We start from the raw sequence: 24,801 nt of genomic DNA on the forward strand, positions 1-24,801 counted from the left end.
TGGAAATCTGGGTTTTTCCAGCTTTGAGCTATTACGAATGATGCTATGATCATTTGTGTATAAGTCTTTGTGTGGACATGTGTGTCTATTTCTCTTGGGCAGATAACTAGAAGTGGAATTTCTGGGTTTGGGGATAAGTATATATTTAACTTTTTAAGAAACTGCCAAACTGTTTTCCAAAGTGGCTGTAAAATTTACACTAGCAATACATGCAGGTTCCAATTCGACCACATCTCATTAAAACTTGGTATCATCAGTCTTTTGGACTCTGGTCAATCTACTGGATATGTGGTGGTACCTCACTGTGGTTTTAATTTTCATTTCCTTAGTGACTAATGATGTTTAGCATCTTTTCATGTGCTTGGTCTCCATTCATATATCTTTTTTGTGAAATGTCTATTAAAATCTTTGCCCAATTTTTAATTGGTTGTTTGTCTTCTCTTTGTTTAACTGTGAGAGTTCTTTGTGTACTGCATATAAATCCTTTATCAGACATATGATTTGTAAATATTCTCTCTATGTGGCTTGTCTTTTCATTTTCATAATGGTGACTTCTCAAAGCCAAAAGTTTTAAATTTTTATGAAATCCATTTCATCAATTTTTCATTTTATGAATTGTGTTTTGGGTATTATAACTAAGAATTCTTTGCCTAACCCAAGGTCACAAAGATTTTCTCCAATTTTTTCTCCAGATGTTTTATAGTTCTAGCTCTTATACTCAGGTCTATGATCCACTTGAAATTCATTTTGTGTATGATGTGAAGTAGCTGTGTAATCTCATGATTTAGCATATCCAACTGTCCCAGCACCACTTGTTAAAAAGATCATCCTTTCCCCCACTGAATTGTCTTGGCATCTTTGTCAAAAATCAATTAACCATAGGAGAAAATATATATTTGCAAATGAAGCAACCAACAAGGAATTAATCTCCAAATATATACAAATGCATATATACAAAATATACAAACATGCAGAGCTCTATGTCAAAAAAACAAACAACCCAATCAAAAAATGGGCAGAAGATCTAAATAGATATTTCTCCAAAGAAGACATACAGATGGCCAAAAAGCACATGAAGAGATGCTCAGCATCGCTAATTATCAGAGAAATGCAAATCAAAACTACAATGAGGTATCACCTCACACCGGTCAGAATGGCCATCATCAAAAAATCTACAAACAATAAATGCTGGAGAAGGTGTGGAGAAAAGGGAACCCTCCTACACTGTTGGTGGGAAAGTAAATTGATACAGCCACTATGGAGAACAGTCTGGAGGTTTCTTAAAAAACTAAAAATAGAACTACCATATGATCCAGCAATCCTACTCCTGGGCACATATCCAGAGAAAACCATAATTCAAAAAGAGCCATGTACCACAATGGTCATTGCAGCACTATTTACAGTAGCCAGGACATGGAAGCAACCTAAGTGTCCATCAACAGATGAATGGATGAAGAAGATATATATATATTCCATTGGCATCCATTGGCATATATTTCATGGTATATATATTCCATTGTGTGTGTGTGTGTGTGTGTGTGTATATATATATATATAAAGAACAAAAGATAACAAAATAATGCCATTTGCAGCAACATGGATGGACCTAGAGATACCATACTAAGTGAAGTAAGTCAGACAGAGACAAATATCATATGATATCACTCATATATGGGATCTAATTTTTAAAAAATGATACAAATGAACTTATTTACAAAACAGAAACAGACTTACGATATCGAAACAAACTTATGGTTACCAAAGATGAAATGTTGGGGGATGCATAAATCAGGAGCTTGGGATTAACATGCACACACTACTATATATAAGACAGATAACCAATAAGGACCTATAGTACAGCACAGGGAACTCTATTCAATATTCTGTGATAACCTATATGAGAAAAGAATATGAAAAAGAATGTATATATGTATATGTGTAACCAAATAACTTTGCTGTACACCTGAAATTAACACAATATTATAAATCAACTATACTCCAACAAAAATTTTAAAAAACCAATTAACCATAAATTTAACTATTTCTGGAGTGTCCATTCTCTTCCCTTGATCTATATATCTATCTTTTATCCATACCACATAGTTGTGTTTATTATAGTTTCATAGCAAGTTTTGAAATCAGGTAGTATAAGTTCTCCCATCTTTTCCTTTTTCAGATTTGTTTTGTTTATTCCAATTCCTTTGCCTTTCCACATACATTTTAGGATCCAGTTCTCACTTTCTTTAAAAAAAAAAAAAAAAAAAAAAAGGCGGGCTTCCCTGGTGGTGCAGTGGTTAAGAATCCACCTGCCAATGCAGGATGGGTTTGAGCCCTGGTCCGGGAAAATCCCACATGCTGCGGAGCAACTAAGCCCGCGAGGCACAACTACTGAAGCCCGCGTGCCTAGAGCCCGTGCTCCACAACAAGAAAGCCACTGCAATGAGAAGCCCACGCACCGCAACAAAGAATAGCCCCAGCTCACCGCAATTAGAGAAAGCCCACGTGCAGCAATGAAGACCCAACGCAGCCAAAAATAAATAAATATTTTTTTAAAAAAAAAGGTTGTGGGATTTTGATAGGAATTGCACTGAATCAGTAAATGAATCTGGGAATAACCGGCATCTTAACAATATTGAGTCTTCTAATCCATAAATATGAAATGTCTCTCCATCTATTTAGATATTTTTCCATTTCTCTCAGCAATGTTTTATAGTCTTATGCACTTAGGTCTTGTGCTTTTTTATGCCATTGTGAAAGGAAATATTTCTCAATTTCATTTTTGGATTGTTTATTGCTAGTTTACACAAATACACTTTATTTTTATATATTTATTTTGTATCCTGAGACCTTTGTTCTAGTAGGTTTTTTTTTTTTAAACATTGCTCAGGATTTTCTAAATACAGGATCATATCATTTGCAAATAAAGACTGTTTTACTTCTTCCTTTCCAATCTAGATGACTTTAATTTGTTTTTCTGGCCTTATTGCACTAATTGCACATTCAGCAGTACAGTGTTGAATGGAAGTGGTGAGAGTAGACATCCTTGCCTTGTTTCCGATCTTAGTGGGGAAAGCATTTAGTCTTTCACCACTAAGTACAATGTTAGCTGTAGGGTTTCCATAGGGGCTGTATGAGTTTGCTAGGTTGCCATAACAAGGTACCACAGACTGAGTGGCTTAAACGACAAAAATTTATTTACTCACATTCTGGAGGCTAGAAAGCCAAGATCAAGGTGTCAAGAGGGTTGGTTTATTTTGAGGGTCTCTCCTAGGCTTACAGATGGCCATCTTCTGTGTCTTTACATGGTCTTCCCTCTGTGAGTATGTGTATCCTAACCTCTTCTTATAAGAGCATGAGTCTATGTCCAGGACTTCCCTGGTGGAGCAGTGGTTAAGAATCCGCCTGCCAACGCAGGGGTCATGGGTTCGATCCTTGGTCCAGGAAGATCCCACATGCCGCAGAGCAACTAAGCCCGCATGCCACAACTACTGAAGCCCACGTGCCACAACTACTGAAGCTCACACACCTAGAGCCCGTGCTCTGCAACAAGAGAAGCCCCCACTCGCCCCAACTAGAGAAAGCCCGTGCTCAGCAACAAAGACCCAATGCAGCAAAAAAAAAACAAACCAGAAAACAAAACAAAAAAAACAAAGAAACTATGTCCAAATGTAGTTACATTCTGAGGTACTGGGATTAGTATTTCAACATACGAATTTGGGGGGATGCAGATTGTATTAGTCCATAACAGGGACCCTTTAACAGGATGAGGAATTTCCTTTCTATTCCTAGTTTGCTGAGAATCATCATATGGAATAGGTTTGGGATTTTACCAAATGCTCTTTCCGTGTCTTTGAGAGGATCATATGGGTTTTGTCCTTTGTTCTATTAATACAGTGCATTACATTGACTTTTACATGTTAAACCAACCTTGCATTCCTAGAATAAATCCTACCTGGTCATGGTGTTAATCATTTTTTATGGTGCTAGATTCGTTTTTATAATATTTCATTGAGGATTTCTTTAAATTTATTTTTTGCTTATTTGTTTAAATATTTATTTTTGGCTGCATTGGGTCTTAGTTGCAGCACACGTGATCTTTTGTAGTGGTGCACAGGCTTCTCTCTAGTTGTGGCATGTGGGCTCAGTAGTTGTGGCATGCAGGCTTAGTTGCCCTGCGGCACGTGGGATCTTAGCTCCCCGACCAGGGATCGAACCCACGTCCCTTGCATTGGAAGGTGGATTCTTAACCACTGAACCACCAGGGAAGTCCCTCACTGAGGATTTTTGTGTCTGTATTCATGAGTGATATTGATCTATAGTTTTCTTTTCTTGAGCTATATTTGTCTGGCTTTGGTAGCAGGATAATACTGATCTTGTAAGATGAGTTGGAAAATCCTCCTCCTCTTCTGCTTTCTGAAAATGTTTATGTATGTTTGGTATTACTTCTCCCTTAAATATTGACAGAATTCACCAGTGAAGCCATTTGCACTTAAGCTTTTCTTTGTGGGAAGTCTTTTTCATTCAGTTTCTTTTGTTGTGATAGATCTACTTAGATTTCCTATTTCTTCTTCTTTTTTTTTTTTAGATTTTCTATTTCTTCTTGAGTCACTTTTGATAATTTGTCTTTCTAGGAATTTGTCCATTGTTCTTATGTTGTCTATTTTGTTGACATAAAGTTGCTCTTAATATTCCCTTACAACCCTTCTGATTTCTGTAGGATCAGTTGTGATGATGTTCCCTCTTTCCTTCAGGATTTGGGTAATTTTGTCTTTTCTTTCTTTTATACATGTTTATTAAATGAAAATTTTAAATTGTACAATCATGTTTATAGCAACTTTATTCATAATAAACAAAAGCTTAAAACAAGCCAAATAACCATCTGTAGGAGAATGAAAATACAATGAAACACTACCATCAATTAGAGCAACAACAATGACAAAAGCAAAAACAACCTACTAATACTAAACAACAACATGGATGAATCTCACAGACATTTCATGGAGCAAAGGAGACCAGGCCTCAAAGCGTGTATATTCTATGAGTCTGTTTATATGAAATTCAGAACAAATAAAACTAACCTATGGTGATAGAAATCAGAATAGAAGTTGCTTATTGGGGAAATTTGTCTTGCAAGAAATTGGATGCCCATTCTCAAACCCCACTACAACCACTCAGCGGGTTCCTATAAAAAGTTTGGACCCAGGATGAAATATTACATACACCAAAGTGCAATGCCCTAGTTAGGGAGTCCAGCGAGATTGTCACCCCTGCTTTACACAATTGGACACTGAGACCCAGGGTGGAAGTGACAATTCCAGGGTCACAGACAACACCTCAGATAGAAGCTAGGCCCTCAGATGTCTGGTCTGGTATTTTCTCTGCTCAGCTTCTCCTCTTCTGGCTCCTGAAAGCCGGGCTCGCCCCGGCCTCCTCTTACAGTGAGCCAGGGCCGCTCAAAAGTTGTTCCACCCCAGGCCCCAAAATATATTTTCCTCCCACCTGTGTCATGTGCCCAGCATTGTACTACAGGAAAACTAGCCACATTTATCTTCAAAGCCCAGGAGCAGGAATTGGGTCTTTTGTTACCTGGTGCAGAGCAGGGCTGTGGGAATTGAATTCAAAGGGCCGTGATGTGAACTAAAGCAGATCTGCACCAGGGTCTGGGAATGAATGTGAAGACAGAGCCCCCGGATTAGCTGGGATGCACCATGTGCCTGCCGGGTGACCTGGGGCAAGTCCCTCAGGCACGCTGAGCCCAGCTTCCGCATCTAAAACATGGGCTCCTCATCTTCTATTGCCCCGGGTTGTTGCAACAATTAACTGAATTCACATATTCGAAGCTGCTTTGTAAACTCCGTTTTATTAAGCACTGCTGGGACCCAGACAGGGTGAATTTGAGGTTGTCCGGTCATGCGTTTGAGGGAGAAGAAACTCCTCAGGCCCTGGGTATTACAGGGGGATCCCCAACCCCAGACTGGCTTAGGGGTCCTTGTGCCTGGCCCTGTCTCCACTCCCCAACATCCACAAAGGTATCCACATTCCATCCGTGTTTCCCCCTCAAAAGCCAAGCCCACTTGCCTCTCAGCAGAGCTTCCAGGGAACTGACACCTGGTTCTGAGAGAGTGCTGGCCCAGGGGTCAGGGGTCACTCAAACTCCAGAAGGAAGAAGTACCTGGCTTTCAGGGCTGTCCTTTGGGATGGCTGAATAACCTCTGATCTGCCCTGAGGGGAATGTGGGCATTTGGCTGTGGCCTGTGGGACAAATTTTATTTTCTAGGAAATGTGGGCCATGGTGCAGATCTTCTTCAGCTTATTCCAGTGGGACTGTGCTGGCTGCAGCCAGGCCCCGGAGCATCATGGCAACTGGCTGCCCTGCTGCCTGTTTGTCCGGAGGCCGACTTGTTCCCAGCAGGACTCGAGTCAGCCAAGGGCATCACGTGCTCTCTTCTCACTTTTGCCCTCTCCTAGCCTGCAGTCACGTGGGTGGGCCTGGGGGGGCAGCAGGGCTGGGACCCAGCCCCGCACAGGACCCAGACAGACTGTCCTAAGGTACCCATTTCCTCCCCCTGGGGCAGCCCCTGCCCACTCCCCTACAAACCCACTGCCCCAGTGCCCCCACCCACCAGTGGCGCTTGACTGGTGTGCGGTTACCATCCGCCTATGTTTAATTCATGGCTGGGGGTTGGGACGGGGCTTCCCAAGAAAGGAAAGAACTCCCCTGGGGTCTTGCCCAGTTCTTGCCCGCCCGCAGGGCACATGGCCGCAGCCTCCCTGGGCCTGGGGCTGGGAGGAGAAGCTGCCAATGGGCCTGGAGGACACTGTTCCAGCGTGGGCACAGCCATTATTCGTTAATCTGCAGCCCTGGAATGTCTGCGGGCCAATCAGCAGGGTCTCCGAGGGCTCCCCGAGGGCTCTGATAATCCTGCAATGATTAGCAGGGGCCACGGGGTCGCTGTGAACCACTCGGTGGGTTGGTCGGTTGGCTGTCGGGCGGGCGGGCGGGTGGGCTGACCAGGCCAGCAGCCGGAGGAGGGAGGGAGGGAGGGAGTCCCGGGACTGGAGCTGTCTCCTTTCATGCCAGCGCCAAGGAAGGGAGGCTGTTTGGACTCACCGATTACTCACCAGCCTCCCCCTTTTGTCTGCCAGCCCAGCCTGACTCTTAGAGATTGTGAATAGCTCCATCCAGTCTGGGAAGCGAGCTGGACAGCTGAGCCGGGCAGAGCCCAGAGAACCCAGCAGGCCCATGTTGAGGCTGGAGCCCTCCCCTGGGCTGGGGGGCCACCGGCCTGGCCTCCTGCCCGTACTCCTGGCTCTCCTTGGCATGACCTGGGCAGAGGTGCGCCCACTCCAGCTACAGGAGAAGCAGGTTCCAGTGCCTGGAGGTAAGGGGCTGCGGGGTGAGGAAAGAGTGGAGGAGCTATGAGCTCTGCAGAGGGTCCCAGGGGGCTTCTGGAAGCCAGTTCCCAGGCCTGAGCCCTGGGCAGGCTGGTGTGATTTAAAGAGCCACCCTCGAACAGTCCAGGGGCCGGAGATGGATGGAGGAGGCTGGGACTGGGGCAGAAGGATGAAGGGGAGTGGGCCCAGGCTTGGGGGTGAAGGAAGAACACTGGGAGCCTGCAGCAGGGACCCCAGAAGAGACTCAGTGGCTGAGAGGAGCCCCAGCCAGAGGGCCCGCTGCGAGCCCAGGGCTGGACCCATCTTCACACCTAGCCCCCAGGCCCCCATTCCCTTCTATCACCCCACCCCCAGCTCTCAGCCTAAGGCTCCTTTACGCCTACACCTGTCTCTCTGTCTCAGCCCCACTGCATTCTCCACAACTCCCTATGCCCCCATGCCTCTGCCCCGGGTCCTCCCATACACACCCACCATCGTCCTGTCCCATCACTCGTTCCATAAGTGCAGGGTTGCATTCTCGTCTTGCCGTGGTGACGCCCGCCCCATCGCCAGGGGCCGGGCCCAGGTCCCACCGCTCAGGTGGCCTGACCGTGTCTCCCGCCCCAGCCCTGAGCAAGAAGGAGAGCTTCCTGCTCCTCTCCCTGCACAACCGCCTGCGCAGCCGGGTCCACCCCCCTGCAGCCAACATGCAGAGAATGGTGAGTACCCCCAACCCGGGCTGGCCAAGGGGGCACCTGGAGGGGCAACCCTGAAGAGGACTGAGGAGGCCATGCCAGTGCCAGGTGCCCTTTCACCTGGCAGAGTGGGGCAGCGGCCAGCCAACTTCCCGCTCTGGGACCACGCCTGGTTGCCGGGGTCGGCGTGGGGGGGGCGCGGGGGGGGAGGGGGGCCGTTGCTTCCCCCTCCCCCAGAAAGGCAGCCCTTGGGCTTTTCCTTGCATCCCTTCCCGTTGCCCCGGAGACCAGAAGACATGGAAAGAGCTGGGGTCCCCTCCTCCAAGAAACAGGAGCATCACAAAAGAGTCCCAGCAGGACTGGAGGCTAGTCAGGGAGGGAGAAGCATCCTGCTGGGGGTGGGAGGGGTGAGGCTTGTGTGTGACCAGACCCACTGCTTCTTCAGCAGTTTGTCTAGGCGACTAGGAGGGGCCCCCTCCCCAATTCCCAGCCCATTCACTGGGGGCCAGGGAGCGGGGTATAGGGTTTCCCACCACTCCCTCGGGGCTTCAGGGTTGAAGGTGTCATCCTGGGGCCCAGAAACACTGCCCCGTAGTATGGGACCCCAGCTGCATCCTCCCATGGTAACAGTCGAGGGAGCGAGGGAGGGGCAGTGTGGGGCAGGCAGGGTTCCCCATGACTGCTTCCCATAAACTCCTCTGAGGCTGGCGCAGCAGTGGCGACCTTGAGAGCTCCAGGGTCAGGTTCCCAGGAGGTGGGGGTGGGGTGGGCAGGAGGGGGGTCGCCTCTCCCCCTTTCCCTGCTCGCGGCGGCTCTGCCCCTCCTCAGGCCCAGGTCCTGGCTCTCATCCCCACACTCCCAGCCCTAGTGCCCGGTGTGAGGCTGCTCCGGTCAGCTTCTACACTTCCCATGGCCCTGTTGCCAAAGTCTTAGAAAACAGCATTTCATAAAAAATGCAACTGGAGCCCCACCACTCAGCCTCTGTCACACCCACAGCTTTGGCCCTGGGCACCCCAGTGGAGGCTGAGGCCCTTGGGGATGGTCCGGGCTGCTGAGGCGCCCCACGCAGTCCCCGCTGCTCCCAGCTCCAGTTCCCGTCAGCAGTAAAATCACAACCACCATCTGCCCGGGCTGCTGCAGGTCAGGCCCTAAGTGCAGCACTTTTCTCTCTGCATCCATTTAATCTTCACACAATCTTACCCTATGGGTACCTTATTATCTGTTTGTTTTGTTTTGTTTTTTGGCCACACGGCACGGCTTGCAGGATCTCAGTTCCCCGGCCAGGGACTGAACCTGGGCCATGGCAATGAAAGCCCAGAATCCTAACCACTAGGTCACCAGGGAACACCCACCTTATTATTCCATTTTACAGAAGCTATTATTCCATTTTACAGAAGCGTATGTTGAGTCTCATGGAGATTAGGAGACTGCTGGAGGTCACAGAGCTGGAATGAGGTGGCTGGGCTGGACCAGGGCATGACGATCGGGTGACACATGTCATCCTGGTTGCTAAGCCCCCCGTTTCAGAGGACGGGGAGCTGTTGGATGGGGGTAGGGAAAAGGGCAGCTGGTACGTGGTGGGAAGAGCAGATTAGGCCCACTCCAGAGAACTCTGCTTGCTGAGACCAAAGCCTGAGGCCCTGGAGACCTTTTACACCCTCTCTGGTCCTGACTCCCAGCTGGTGCCCCTGTGTACTCCAAAACCAGATTTAGGGAATAAGACACAGCGGTATGGCTGCTGCGACTTTTTGCATCACAGAAGGGAAGCCAAGAGGGAGCCTTTCTGACAATGGCCAGGGTCAGTTTTACCTAACACGGAACCAGTTTGAAAGGCTTGGGCACTATCCAGGGCTCCCATTACCAGACGGGAAAAATTACGGCAGAGGCCCATCCTATCACGTGGGCTGGCACCTCGCGCCCAGGAACACCCATCCCCCTTAGTGGGCGGGGCCTGAGGGTACACGCCACTGGATCAGAAGGACGGAAGCCATCAGTCCTGGGTGGAGCCGGGCTCTGGGTGGGGGGTCCAGACAGGACAGGTGATTTTCCAACACCACCTTGGAGCGCCCCTTGCAGGTCCTGTCTGACCTTCCCTGGCCCCAGTGAAGGCGGTGAAAGCAGCTCAGAGCACTCAAGCCGCCAAGCAGGACCCCTGTTTGGGCTGGGGTCTCTTCCCTGCAGGACCAGCACCTCTGGATGTGCTGGTGGGGGGGCTGGATCACTAAGGCCTGGGCCAGGGTCCCCTGCTGATGTTGCTGTTTGCGCTCCTTTCCCCCAGGACTGGAGCGAGAGCCTGGCCCAACAGGCCCAGACCAGGGCAGCCCTCTGTGGCGCCCCAGCCCCAAGCCCAGCCTCTGTCCCCCGGGCTACCCCGCAAGTGGGCTGGAATGTGCAGCTGCTGCCCGTGAGCTCGGCGTCCTTCATCCACGTGGTGGGCCTGTGGTTCTCAGAGGGGCAGCAGTACAGCCAGGCAGCGGCCGAGTGTGCCCCCAATGCCACCTGCACCCACTACACTCAGGTGAGGCCCGGGTACCGGCTCTGAGGCCCCTGCCCTGCTGGGCTAGTTCAGAGGTCTGCAGTTTGTCCTAAAATTGGTGGTTGCTTTTCCTCCCATTTGTTTAGTTTTACTTTTTTCAGCTTTAAATATGAAATATTTCAAAGCTAAATCAAATAATGGACTCCTTCTTATCCACTACCTAGCATTAGAAAATGTTAACTATATTTGTTTCTCATCTCTTAAAAAAACAAAACTAAGCGTAAGCCCTCCTTCTGCCCTTTCCTCTGTCCCTCCCGAGGTAACCTTGCTGAAGTCCAGGTGAAACACCCCTTGTTTCCTTTTCTTCCCCCTCAACAAAATTTGTTGAATGTCTTCTCTGTAACTGGCATCGTTTATGTACTAGGATCCAGCACTGGAAAACACAGGCAAAATCCCAAGCATGTTTTTCTCTTTTTTTTAATGGTTACTTTTATGTGTCAACTTGCAGGGTAGAGGGTTGTTATTGTTGTTGTTTTGCATGACACTAACATTTTTTATATTAATTAATTATTTATTTTTGGCTGCGTTGGGTCCTCATTGCTGCGTGCCGGCTTTCTCTAGCTGCGGCGAGCGAGGGCTGCTCTTCGTTGAGTTGCGTGGGCTTCTCATTGCAGTGGCTTCTGTTGTTACGGAGCACGGGCTCTAGGAGCGTGGGCTTCAGTAGTTGCGGTGCATGGGCTTATTTGCTCCGCGGCATGTGGGATCCTCCCGGACTAGGGATCAAACCCACGTCCCCTGCATTGGTAGGCAGATTCTTAACCACTGCACCACCAGGGAATTCCTTGTTTTTCTTTTCTTTTTTTAAGGGGGGGCCGAGGGTAGTTCCCCGACCATGTATGGAACCAGGGCCCCAGCAGTAAAAGCACCAAGTCCTAACCACTGGTCCCTCAGGGAATTTCCCCAAGCATGTTTTAATACCTTTACTACACGTGGAAGGGTTTTGATACCTTTTCTACTTGTGCAAGTGGGTTGTGTGTTATTAAATCCTACCTAAGTGCTCTCTCTGTACGTCTCCTTTTGCAATTTGTGTTTATCACTTCAGACCACATTTGTAAGATTTGTTTCCGTTGATCTGAGCATGCATGTGTGATTCACTATGAATAAACTGCAATTTACAGGCATCTGGGTTACTTCCACGTTTTTTTTTTTTTACTATCCCAAGTCATACCGAAATGCACAAATTCTAGTTCCCGTCCTCTTGTACATATGTGTCCAGACTTTTTCTAGGACACACTTGGAAGGGGAATGGCTGGGTCAGACGGAGCACGCACCTACAACCTTAGTAGCTATTGCCAAAGTGATGTCGCCAACTCTACTCCTGCCCACAAACCAGTTCTCACTCCCCATTCTTACTCTATTCATTAAGGAGTATTGTCAGCTCCTTCATTTTTGCCAACTCAAGGCTGTGAAATGCTACCTCATTCTGTTTTTAATTTGCATTTCCCTGATTACATGTGGGACTGAGCCTCTTTTCTGTTCTTTTCATTGCCTTTTAATTTCATCTTTCTCTTATTAATTTGTAAGCATCTTTGCTATATGCTTTGTACTTCTTGTTGGTCATATTGGTTGCAGATACTTTTTTTCTAATATATGGCTTGTATTTTCTCTTTATGTTATCTTTTATAAGATAAATCTTTCAGAAGATTTTAATATTAATGTAATCAATTTTCTCTTGTTTTTCATTATAGTTCATCCATTTGTTGTATCATGTTTAAGAAATAAATCCTTTTCAACTCTGACATCAGCTAGATATTCTTCCTGTATTTTCTTCCAAAGTTCAAATGTTTTCCTTTTTTTCATATTGAAGTCATTAAGCCATCTAGTGATATTGGAGTTAATTTTATCTTTTTATTTTAAAGGAATTTTGCCTTTTTAAAAATTTTATTTATCTATTTATGGCTGTGTTGGCTCTTCGTTTCTGTGCAAGGGCTTTCTCCAGTTGCGGCAAGTGGGGGCCACTCCTCAACGCGGTGCGCGGGCCTCTCACTATCGCGGCCTCTCTTGTTGCAGAGCACAGGCTCCAGATGCGCAGGCTCCGTAACTGTGGCTCACGGGGCTAGTTGCTCCGCGGCATGTGGGATCCTCCCAGACCAGGGCTTGAAACCGTGTCCCCTGCATTGGCAGGCAGATTCTCAACCACTGCGCTACCAGGGAAGCCCAATTTTATCTTTTTTTTTTTTACTTCTTGTATTAAGAACTGAATCTTTCCCCCACAGACTCTAATGCCACCTCAGCCATATACCAAGCTCACATATCCACATGGGTCTGTTGCTGAGTTCTCTCTTCTATTTTGTTGCTTTTTTTGTTTACTCCTGCATATATGTGCTTTAATTATTATGGCTTTATAAAAAGTTTTGACAGGAAAATCCCCCATGTTATTATTATCATTCAAAAATTTCTTGGCTATTCTTGATTCTTTCATATGAATTTAATAAGTAGCCTTTATCAGGTTATAGACAGGCCCAGCCGCTCCGCGGCACGTGGGATCTTCCTGGACCAGAGCACGAACCCGTGTCCCCTGCATCGGCAGGCGGACTCTCAACCACTGCGCCACCAGGGAAGCCCCAGACATTTCTTTCTAATCTAAGTTTGTTAAGGATTTTTAAAGTCATGGAAAGGTTTTGTGTTTTATCAAATGCCTTTTGTGCATCTATTGAAATAATTATAAGGTTTTTCCTTAACTATTTACAGTGATGAAATACATGAATAATTTTTTTGTGTGTGTACAAAGCTGTTACATGACACTACATCTTCCTGGTCACGTATTTTAAACATTTTATTATAGAAAATTTCAAATATATACAAAGCAGTCAAAGTGATATAATGAACCCCCATCTACCTATCATCCAGCTTCAACAATTATCAGCTCACAGTTTCATGACTCATATTTATTTATTTATTTGTATTGAAGTACAGTTGTTGTACAGTACTATATAAGCTACAGGTACACGATAGAGTGATTCACAAATTTTAAAGGTTATACTCCATTTATAGTTATTATAAAATACTGGCCTTGGGCTTCCCTGGTGGCGCAGTGGTTGAGAGTCCGCCTGCCGATGCAGGGCACACGGGTTCGTGCCCTGGTCCAGGAAGATCCCACATGCCATGGAGCGGCTGGGCCCGTGAGCCATGGCCGCTGAGCCTACGCGTCCAGAGCCTGTGCTCCACAACGGAAGAGACCACAACAGTGAGGGGCCCGCAAACAGCCAAAAAAAAAAAAAAAAAAAAAAAAAAATACCGGCCATATTCCCCATGTTGTACAAGGTATCCTTGTAGTTTATTTTATACCTAATAGTTTGTAGCTCTTACTCCCCTACCCTTATACTGCCCTCCCCGCTTCCCTCTCCCCACTGGTAATCACTAGTTTGTTCTCTATATCTGTGAGCCTGCTTCTTTTTTTTGTTATATTCACTAGTTTGTTGTATTTTTTAGACTCCACATATAAGTGAGCTCATACAGTATGTGTCTTTCTCTGTCTGACTTATTTCACTTAGCATAATACCCTCTAAGTCCATCCTTGTTGCTGCAAATGGCAACATTTCATTCTCTTTTATGGCTGAGTAGTATTCCATTGTGTATACGATGTGATGCGAAATAAAGCGATGTAGGGTGTGTGTGTGTGTGTGTGTTATTGTTGTTTTTAATTAATTGCTATATTTGGTTTCCTAAATACTATTTGATAGTGAAATCGACCTCTGATTTTCTTTTCTCGTTCTGCCCTCACCTGGTTTATATTAACCTCATAAAATGAGTTGGAGGTTTTGCCTCATTTTCTGTTTCCTGGAATAGGTTCTATGATATTTGCTGTAACTGTTCTGTAAAACTATTTGGGCCTTGTTCTATTTTTTGATTGTTTGTTTTGTGTGCATGTGTATGTATCCATGGATTTTTAATTACTGATTCAACTTTTAGAAATGGTCGTAGATCATTTCAGATTTTCTATTTCTTCTTGAGACAGTTTTGCCAAGTTCTGTTTTCTAGGAAACTATCCATTTTATATTTTCCAGTTTGTTGGTGCTAACTGTCATTTAACAGAGATTTTAAACTAGAATTAAACAGATTTTTTAAATGTTTCCTGTGTCTGCAGCTATGTCCTTTTAAAATTCTCGATTGTATTTATTTGTGCCTTCTCTCTTTTGTTCTTTACCAGTCTTCCCATAGGTTTGTCTATTCTAACGAATCAGTTTTTTGTTTGTTTTCCTTCTCTCTTTTTTCCACCCATCCACAACTTTATTCTTCTTTTTATTAATTTCTGCTCTTTTTAAAAAAAATTTATTTATTTATTTTTGGCTGCGTTGGGTCCTCGTTGCCGTGCGCGGGCTTTCTCTAGTTGAGGAGAGTGGGGGCTACTCTTCGTTGCAGTGTGCGGGCTTCTCATTGCAGTGGCTTCTCTTGTTGCGGAGCACAGGCTCTAGGCGCACGGGCTTCCGTAGTTGTGGCGCATGGGCTTCCGTAGTTGTGGCACGTGGGCTCAGTAGTTGTGGCTCACAGGCTCTAGGGCACAGGCTCAGTAGTTGTGGCACATGGGCTTAGCTGCTCCGCAGCATGTGGGATCTTCCCGTAGCAGGGATCAAACCCATGTCCCCTGCATTGACAGGCGGATTTTTAACCACTGCACCACCAGGGAAGTCCTTCTGCCCTTGTTTTTATTATTTTCTTTCATCTACTTTCTTAACTCATTAATTTTAACTCCTTTTTCTTTTCTGGTATATGCCTTTTAAAGCTATCAATTTCCCTCTAAACTCTGTTAGCTACATCCCATAAGTTTTGGAATTTAGTGATTTCATTGTCACTTAGGTCTATGAGTTTCCTATTTTCCATTATGATGCTGTCTTTGATTTTGAAGTGTATATTTAAATTTCCAAACTATGTTTTCTCCTTTACTTACTTCTAAATTATTTCCTTGGGAATTCCCTGGTGGTCCAGTGGTTAGGACTTCATGCCTTCACTGCCAGGACCTGGGTTCAGTCCGTGGTCAGGGAACTAAGATCCCATAAGCCACGCAGCCAAAAAAAATTTTTTTTTTAATTTAATTAATAATAATAATAGTAAATTATTTCCTTTACATTCTATTGCATTGAATTCATAGAATGTGTCCTGTAGGATGTTGGTTATTGAGTGTTTATTGAATCTTGCTTTGTGGCTTACTGAGGGGTCAGTGTCTGCAAAAGTTCCACGCACTCCTAAAAAGAATGCATATTCTCTAATTGTTGGATACATAGGTATGACTACATGTGCATTTCTCCCTGCCTCATGCTGGTCATTTTTAGTGGCTACCAGAGTTTGCTTGGCTATTCCTGTGTATTGACCATTTGTGCTATTTCCAGGTTGTCACTGATTCTAAAACTCTAAATCTTAGTTTTGAATACTATTAAAGACCTGTATCTGTTAGCTGTTGCTGCATGACGCACTACTCCCAAATATAGCATCTTACGATTCTGCAGCTTGGCAGTTTGGGTTGGGCTCAGCTGACAGTTTCTTCTGGTCTTCGCTGGGCCCACTCCTGCAACTGCAGTCAGCTGCTGCGTTGGCTGGGAGCTGGCTGTCTAGAGTGGCCTCAACTGGTTCATCTCTGCCCTATAAGGTTCTTCAACCTCCAGCAGCCTTGTTCACGTGGTGGCTGAGCATGAGAGTTCTATGAGAATGAGCAGAAATTGTAGGGTCTCCTGAGGCCTAGGTTTAAAATGGTTCAATATCATTTCTCCTGCATCCTGTTGGCCAACAGAAGCCACAGGGCCAGCCAGATTCAAGGTGTGGGAAAGAGATTCCTCCTGTTGATGCAAAGAACTGCAAAGCCACATTTTATAAAGAGGGGGCTGTAGGGAGAAGTGAAGCGTTGTGGCCATTTTTTCAGTCATCACAAGGCCTTTGATGTCCAAGTCTCTTTTCCCACTCTCCTCCACTATCCACAATCTCCCTTCCCTTCAGGTATCTGCTGACCCTCACTTCCCGACCCAGACGGCCTTTCTAGACTATTCCCACCTATCCTTATATCCCTGCCCAGCACAGCTACTGCTCCTGGGGTCCCCAGGGAGGTGACAAAACTGTTTATCTGCTTGGCCTGGGGCAAGAGCTGTGTCCACCCTTCCCAGGGGAGCATCATCTAGGCTGTTGGTCCCCAGACTAGGAGTGCAGGGGACCCCTGAGAGGGTTTCTGAGCCACTGTGTCTCCTGCAGCTCGTGTGGGCCACCTCGAGCCAGCTGGGTTGTGGGCGGCATCCCTGCTCTGGGGCCCAGGCTGAGATGGAAGCCTTTGTCTGTGCCTACTCTCCCGGGTAAGCCTCCTCCATGGCAGCTGCCCTGCCATCCCCTGCTGGGCTGCGGGGTAGGGGATGCTGTCACCCAGGGTGAGACACTCACCCACCCACCCACAGGCCTTTACCCCTTGGTCTGCACCCCTGCTGGGAGAGGGAAAAAGGAGGAAAGGGAGAGGGTGCAGAAGTGGGCAGCACCCAAGATTCTGGCCACGCAGAATGTGGCTTCTTCTCAGACGCCCCTTCCTGGAGGCACCACCCAGTGTTCAGGGCATCTGCCCAGTATTAGTTTGGAGGTCATCTTTTCTTTCCTAGGAAATCTCCCTGTCTCTCCCAGCTCCCTGCCTTCCTGGCTGGGCCGGAAAGAGCTGAAGGGGCTGGTGGGGCAGGCAGCAAGGCCCAAGGCCAGGTCCTTCTAGCCTCTGCTGCTTGCTCTCACAGAGGCAACTGGGAGGTCAACGGGAAGACCATCGTCCCCTACAAGAAGGGCGCCTGGTGTTCGCTCTGCACAGCCAGCGTCTCGGGCTGCTTCAAAGCCTGGGACCACGCAGGGGGGCTGTGTGGTAAGTGCCCCACCCTGCCTGCCTCTGGCTGGGGCGGCTTGATCTGGTGATCCTGGAGGAGGCAGGCAGCATCCTGAGGGACTGTCCCAGAAGCCCTGGCCCTCAGCACTCGGGGAGGCACCTGCCTGGCCTGCCGGGGAGAGGCGCCCTCGCAGCGTTTCCTTCTCATCCGACCAGAGGTCCCCAGGAACCCATGTCGCATGAGCTGCCGGAACCACGGACATCTCAACCTCAGCACCTGCCACTGCCACTGTCCCCCAGGTTACACAGGCAGATACTGCCAAGGTGAGGGGCGCCTGGAGTTCTGGACTGTGACCACCCGGGGGACCCAGGGAGGGATCCTCACACAGCCTATCCTCATCCAATAAGCATTCACTGAGCACCGACGGTCTGCCAGACCCTGCGCTGTGCAGGGAATTCAAAGTGAAATCAGATCGGCCCCTCAGGCCCTGGGATGGTGGGAGGAGGACAGTATTAGGATCCAGAAGTGGATTCCTTTCCCACTGTCCCCCACCCCCCAGCTCTGTGACCATGAGCAGGTCCACTCCCAAACCCCGATTTGCTTCTCTCTACAAGATCAAACCAAAGATGCCAAATGTGGCAGCGGTTGGGAGCCCAGATGGTTTCCATCTCTGGGGCGCAGGGGTTGTTCTTGTTGTGGTTGGCCATTCTGCGCACATCCGTGGCCTGTGAGGGGCAGCCTGCGGCCCAGTGGCTGCCAGCTGAGTGCCGTCCCCTCCCCTGCCCCATCCTGGCAGTGCGGTGCAGCGTGCAGTGCGTGCATGGCCGGTTCCGGGAAGAGGAGTGTTCCTGCGTCTGTGATGTTGGCTATGGGGGAGCCCAGTGTGCCAGTGAGTCCTGCCGCAAAGCCCCCCGACAAGACAAGCCCCTCCCAGGACCCCCTCAGCTGGTGCTGGGTCTGGCTCGGACCAGCTCACAGGAGTCCATCGTACGCACCTCTCCCCCATTCCCCGATCAGTGACGTCACAGTGGTAGCTTGAACTTGGCCATGGTGGGGGTCTTTACACCACCACAGGAATGGCAATGCTAAAATCATAGACTTTTTTTTTTTTTGAGGGAGAGCTGGTTGTTACACATTTACCAGCACACCACTGACCCCAACCCCCTCTCCTGCTTGGTGGCCAGAGGAAGGGGTACCTTGAGCTTAACATCCTGGCAGGACCGGAAGGGTAATGATTCTGAGGCACCCACACACAAAATCAGGCTTCCCTCCTCCCAGCCAAGGTGCACTTTCCCTTCCACACCTGTGACCTGAGGATCGATGGAGACTGCTTCATGGTGTCTTCAGAAGCAGACACCTATTACGGAGCCAAGATGAAATGCCAGGTAATGGTTGGCCCCTGCCTTCCCAGGGACCGTCCCCCCGGGTTCTTAACAGAGGGACCCTGGGCTAAGAGATGAATTCCTTTGACTTCTCCTGACTCTCATCTTTAGTATAAAGCAGGGCTTACAACTCAGAGGCCCATGGAAGCCAGGAGGTCACTTAATGAGCTGAGGGACCCAGGGACAAGGCCCCACTCAACCCCCATCTAAGGGGCCACCTTGACTCAGCTCGAGCTGCTGGCTGCCGGGCAGGAATGCAAGTTCAGGGAGGCCAGGACCTGGAATTTCTCAAGAGAACCAGAAATGCAGATTTTCACTGAGCTCTCAATTTATTAATGTTGGCAACCAATCCAAATGTATTAAAGACACTGAGCAGGTGAAACAAAACCCTTCCAAGTGTGGGACCGACAGAGGAGCTGTGGGCAGAGAAGAGAAGGCGGACTCTGCTCTAAGAGGCAGGAGGCTTTGGGGGGCTGATGACAGCCCGGCCAGCACACAGATTGGACATCCATGGCCACGATGGGTGGCAGGATGGAAAGGAAGGGCTGGCCTGAGCTCTGGGGCCAGAATGACCCGGAGCGGGGGTTACAGGGAAAGGGCGGGGTGCTAGCCCAGATTGAGAGCCAGAAAGTGCAGGACATCCTCGCCTTCTACCTGGGCCGCCTGGAGACCACCAACGAGGTGACCAACAATGACTTTGAGACCAGGAACTTCTGGATCGGTGAGTGCCTGGCTGACTGGTGGAGCGGGAAGGGATGCAGTGAGTGTGGGGCTGGGATGCCTCACACTGCTCCAGGAATCTGGGCCGTGGAAACCCAGAGCACCTACCAGCGGGCAGTAAGGGTGTGGTGAGGGCTTGGGGCCCAGAATGGGGCCAGTAGTCAAGCTGGTGACTCCTTTCAGAGAGAGCCGAAGGGAGGGAGAGCCACCAGAGGGGCTGGAAGTGCTGGGAAGGGGGCTTAAGGGCTGGGGGTTGACAGGCATTGGGCAGCAGGCTCTGGGCTCAGGCCCTCATCGCAGGGAGCCTGGGCTGCCAGCGGGGCCCAGGGATCTCGGGTGTGAGGCCAGCCTTGGCTGCTGTGACTCAGGGCTCACCTACAAGACCGCTAAGGACTCCTTCCGCTGGACCACCGGGGAGCACCAGTCCTTCACCAGTTTTGCCTTTGGGCAGCCTGACAACCAGGGGTGAGTCTGGGGTGCCCTCCCTCCCCTGTGCCCACTTCTCACCTGCCTGCTGGCCGAGCCTTCAGACACCGCTGAACCACCTCCACCCTGCCTGCTGCTTGGCTGAGCGCCCTGAGGGTCTGGGCCTTACCTGGTGCCCAGGTGCCAGGAAGTCTGGGCACAGCTGGCTGTGGGCCCAGTGCTGAGATGAGGTACATCCCTGACCTCCAGGGGCTCAAATAAAAGAGAGGGAACCCAAGAAGGCTTCATCCATCCACAGTCCCCATCATCCCTCCAGCTGTCTCTCCATCTCTCTATTATCTATCCATCCCTCCCCCACACCGTGCCGCCTCTGCCTGTATCAATACACTGATTCTGCCCTCCTTAGCTGGCCACCCACCTGCGTCCACTCCTGCACACATCTGCCCACTGGCCCGCCTGCACTGAGGCCCAGCCCTGGTCTTCAAAGCCCAGGAATGCCCAGGGCAGGGGGGAGGTGGTCAGGCTGTGTGGCCACCAAGGCTCCAGATACCCCGCCCAGTTCTCCTTTGACCTCCTTGATGGCAGCCATGCCCAGGCCACTGGCCCATCCCTAGAGGAAGCCGGCTTGGTGGGCCCCCAGGCATACCTTCTCCTGCTGGGAGGAAAGATGTGGGCCTGTCTGTTCCAACCCCACTGCCCCCACCTGCAGTGGCCGGCATGGCTGAGGGCTGCAGCGGTGGGTGGAGCTGTCCCCACTGCACCCCGAGAAGAGAGGAGCTGCAGTGCTCTGAAGTGCAGGCATGGGCTTGGGGCTGGCTCCCAGAAGCCCCATATGTGGGAGGGGGCACCCAAGAGGCACCTCCCTAGGTGCAGGTGGCCCACTGTGGGGGAGGATTTAAGGACTCATAATTTCATTCCTCCACCCTGAGCACTCGACAATCTTGGCAGGTTTGGCAACTGTGTGGAACTGCAGGCATCGGCCGCCTTCAATTGGAACGACCAGCGCTGTAAAACCCGAAACCGTTACATCTGCCAGTTTGGTGAGGGCCTTCCCACGGCTCCCCTCCTCTGGTCCCTGTCCCCTGGGGATATCCAGATGAACAGTCTAGAGTGTCTGAGCACACAGGGCCATCCTGCTCAGGGCCTCGCTGGACCTGTAGGCCCCTGAAGCACAGAGAGGGAGATTGGCCTGGGCTCAGCCACGCAGGGGCAAGACCAGAACTACAGCCTGGCTGGGGATTTCACCAAGGTCCCTTTCCTCCTGTCACTAAAGCTGCCACATGGGGACCCATTGGGTTCTTCAGCGTTCCCTGATTCCCTAGAGCACAGTGAACTATGGTGGGGACAGAGGTGAGACCTAGCCCAGAATCAGCCCCCAGCAGCACCTGCTAGAAGGATCTGGAGCTGCAAGTGGGATCATGGCTATTTCTGGACCTAGTGTAGCAGGGTCCCCATCCCAGGACCGCCTGGGCTGTCACTGACCCTTGTTCTGTTCTCTTCCTTTCCAGCTCAGGAGCACATTTCCCGGTGGGACCCAGGGCCCTGAGGCTCACCCATGCCTCTCCCCTGCCAGCACCTGGATGCACAGCCCTACCTGCCCTTCTGCCCACCTGTTTAGAACAAGGGTCGGGCTAGGACTGCACGCCCAACAGCCAAAGAGGCCTCAGACCTTGCAGGAAGTGGGGCAGGGGGTACAAGTGAGGCCGATGGAGAGCCCGGTATAGGAGGAGGGGAGCCTGGGGTCCCCCAGCCTGCTTTTGAGTGGGAAGATGGGTCTTAATTAGGCACTGAAACAGGAGTCCGGGGCAGTGGTCAGAAGAGACCACTCTCCTCCATCTGGGCTGGACCCTCTGGGGCAGACAGAGGTTCCTTGCTGCCCAGGATGCACCCCACAAAGGATTAAACTAAGTTATGGATCAGATGGACTTGTGACTGCTCATTGTGAAGGGGAATTCAGACAACCCAGAATGATCCCAGGAAGACTGGTTTCCTCCCAGCCACCTCAGTCCCATCCCTGCTCGCCCACATGACCCAGGCCACCCTCTGGAGGTTTTCAGACTCTTAGTCCTGAATAATGCACAGATTTAGAAGCCTTGTTTGTCTGCATCCCTAATTTCCAGCTCCTCTCACCACCGCCTCTGTCAGCTTTGTGTTTCTGTTCACACCTCCTCCTTTATTAATTATGCTTGCTTCTACTTGTCTCTTCTTTCTTTGTGATAATCTGAACTGGGGTCTGTTATGGCCCCATCTCCTCCCTCTCCCTATAGTGGTGAGAGGGTGAGTCCAGGCAGGTGCAAGACTGGGAGGTGCTACCATTAGCGTCCAGAATGCACACTGTTATGTGCGAACATCGAGTTGCTTTGCTGGTTGGAAGTATCAATACAAGTGTGGCCTGGGCCCATGGAACCGGGAGAAGCAGATCAGTCACGGTTCTTGGTTGCAACCAATAGAAACATAGAAACAGCCCTGGCTAGTCATGGCAGAAAAGGAATTTATCAAAAGGGCAATGATTTTTAAATGGGCAAAGGACTTGAATAGACAGTTCTCCAAAGAAGATATACAAATGGCCAATAAGCACATGAAAAGATGTTCAACATCACTAGTCATTAGGAAATCCAAATAGAAACCACAGTGAGACACCACTTCACACCCATTAGGATGGCTGTTAGCAACGAAACAGACAATAACAAGTGTTGATGAGGGTGGGGACCCATTGGAACCCTCATACATTGCTGGGGAATGTAAAACGGTGCAGCCATGGTGAAAAATAGTTCGGCGATTGTTCAAAAAGTTAAACAGGACTTCCCTGGTGGCACAGTGGTTAAGAATCCACCTGCCGATGCAGGGGATGCAGGTTCGATCCCTTGTCCGGGAAGATCCCACATGCCGCGGAGCAACTAAGCCTGTGCACCACAACTACTGAGCTTGCGCTCTAGGGGCTGCATGCCACAACTACTGAAGCCCGCGCACCTAGAGCCTGTGCTCCACTACAAGAGAAGCCACCGCAATGGGAAGCCCACGCACCGCAACAAAGAGTAACCCCTGCTCACCACAACTAGAGAAAGCCTGCACGCAGCAACGAGGACCCAACGCAGCCAAAAATAAATAACTTAATTAATTTAAAAAAATTAAATACAACTACCATATGACCCAACAATTCCACTCCTAGGTATGTACCCAAGAGAAACGAAAACAAGTGCTCAAGTAAATCCTTAAAACACAAAGTTCATAGCAGCATTATTCACAATAGCCAATAGCCAAGAGGTAGAAACAACCCAAAAGTCCATCAATAGATGAGTAGCTAACAAATCGTGGTGTATACATGCGATGCAATATTAAATCAACCATTAAAAGGGATGAAGTACTGATACATGCTACCAGGTGGACGAACCTTGAAAACATTTTAAGTGAAAGAAGCTAGTCACAAAAGGTCACATATTGCATGATTCCGCTTATCCGAACTACTCAGAAAAGGTAAATCCATAGATGCAGAGACGGGTGGTTGCCAAGGGAAACAGGAAAATGAGGGTATGGGTTTTATTTTGAAATGATAAAAATGTTTTGGAATTTAGATAGAGGTGGTGGTTGTACAACACTGTAAATATATTAAATGCCACTGAATTGGTTAATTTTGCGTTACGTAAATTTCACTTTTTTTTTTTTTTTTAAGTATAATGGCTGGTCACGGGATCCTAGGGAGAGTGAGAGAGACATGCTGGGGCCTCTGTAGCCCAGAAATAGTGCTCCAAATTCTGCTGCAAAGCCCATCTGGGTAGACTCCCATGCCACTGCTGCCAGGCACAGGAAATGCAGAGCCTGCTCTGACAGCAGCGACACAGGAGCCACCTTTATGGCAACTAAGGTTGGCAATCCAATGCCCTTCTGAGCCTCTAACACCCCAGACGCCAGATTCCCATTCAGCTGCAGCCTCTCCCATCAGCACTCCTGGCGCTACAGTGCTTCCCTCACCAATATATTTCTCAGTGCCTCGGCAAAGGACGCGCCTGGGGCCGTCCCAGGGTTTCTAGGTTGGGGTGTCAGTGAGCAGGTCCTACCTGAAAAGTCCATTCCAACATTCTCATCTGGAGGCGAGGTAGCCGAACGCCGCGGTTCTCCATGTTGGTCCACGGGCCAGCAGCATCGGCATCACCTGGGAACTTGTTAGACGAGCAGATTTTCAGCTGCCCCAAACCTAATCTGAGTTTTAACAAGATCTCCAGCCACTTCAGATGCAGGCTCAGGTGTGTGAACCACTGGCAGAAGCAGAGTTCGGGTCTAAAGTCAGGCTACCTGAATTGGAGGACAGGCTCTGCCACTTACTAACTGTGTGACTTTGGTCAAGTTATTAACACCTAGGTGGACCCACTGTTCCAGTTTGCCTGGAACTGTCCTGGTTTTAGCACTCAAAGTCCCACATGCTGGGAAACCTCTCCATCCTAGACACACCAGGACAGCTGGTCACCCTAAAACATCTCTCTGTCTCATGATCCTCTTCTGTAAAATGAAGATAATAAAATGAGTTAATACATTAAAGTGTTTGAAACAAAGCCTGGGGAGAGTAAACACTGATGAATATCAGCTGGGCTGAGCCAGCGCCCTCATTTCTCAATTCCTCCATCAACATTAGACTATCTAAACTTCATTTGTTAACTCAGTAAATTTGTTAAATAAATGAAGTGCTTAAAACTGTCCCTGGCAGGATAGTAAATGCTCAGTAAGTTTTAGCTATTCTTTTTTTTTTTTTTTTTTTTGCAGTACGCGGGCCTCTCACTGTTGTGGCCTTTCCCGTTGCGGAGCACAGGCTCCGGACGCGCAGGCTCAGCGGCCATGGCTCACGGGCCCAGCCGCTCCACGGCATGTGGGATCTTCCCGGACTGGGGCACGAACCC

At 49.0% G+C, this 24,801-nt stretch overlaps 1 protein-coding gene across 1 annotated transcript; it reads left to right on the plus strand.

Moving 5' to 3' along the window:
* The first annotated feature begins 6,757 nt into the window (after positions 1–6,757).
* LOC101282402 (C-type lectin domain family 18 member A) lies at positions 6,758–21,832 on the plus strand. Its single transcript, XM_004273262.3, is given in 14 exon segments — positions 6,758–7,382; positions 8,002–8,093; positions 10,348–10,380; positions 10,383–10,468; positions 10,470–10,587; positions 16,783–16,880; positions 17,301–17,422; positions 17,600–17,707; positions 18,181–18,273; positions 18,663–18,769; positions 19,358–19,487; positions 19,855–19,951; positions 20,861–20,952; positions 21,421–21,832. Coding segments are annotated over 14 exon segments (1,353 nt in total). The 5' UTR covers positions 6,758–7,243; the 3' UTR covers positions 21,459–21,832.
* The last annotated feature ends 2,969 nt before the right edge of the window (positions 21,833–24,801 follow it).

Source organism: Orcinus orca, chromosome 20 (assembly GCF_937001465.1).
Source record: "Orcinus orca chromosome 20, mOrcOrc1.1, whole genome shotgun sequence".
Classification (NCBI taxonomy): Eukaryota; Metazoa; Chordata; class Mammalia; order Artiodactyla; family Delphinidae; genus Orcinus; species Orcinus orca.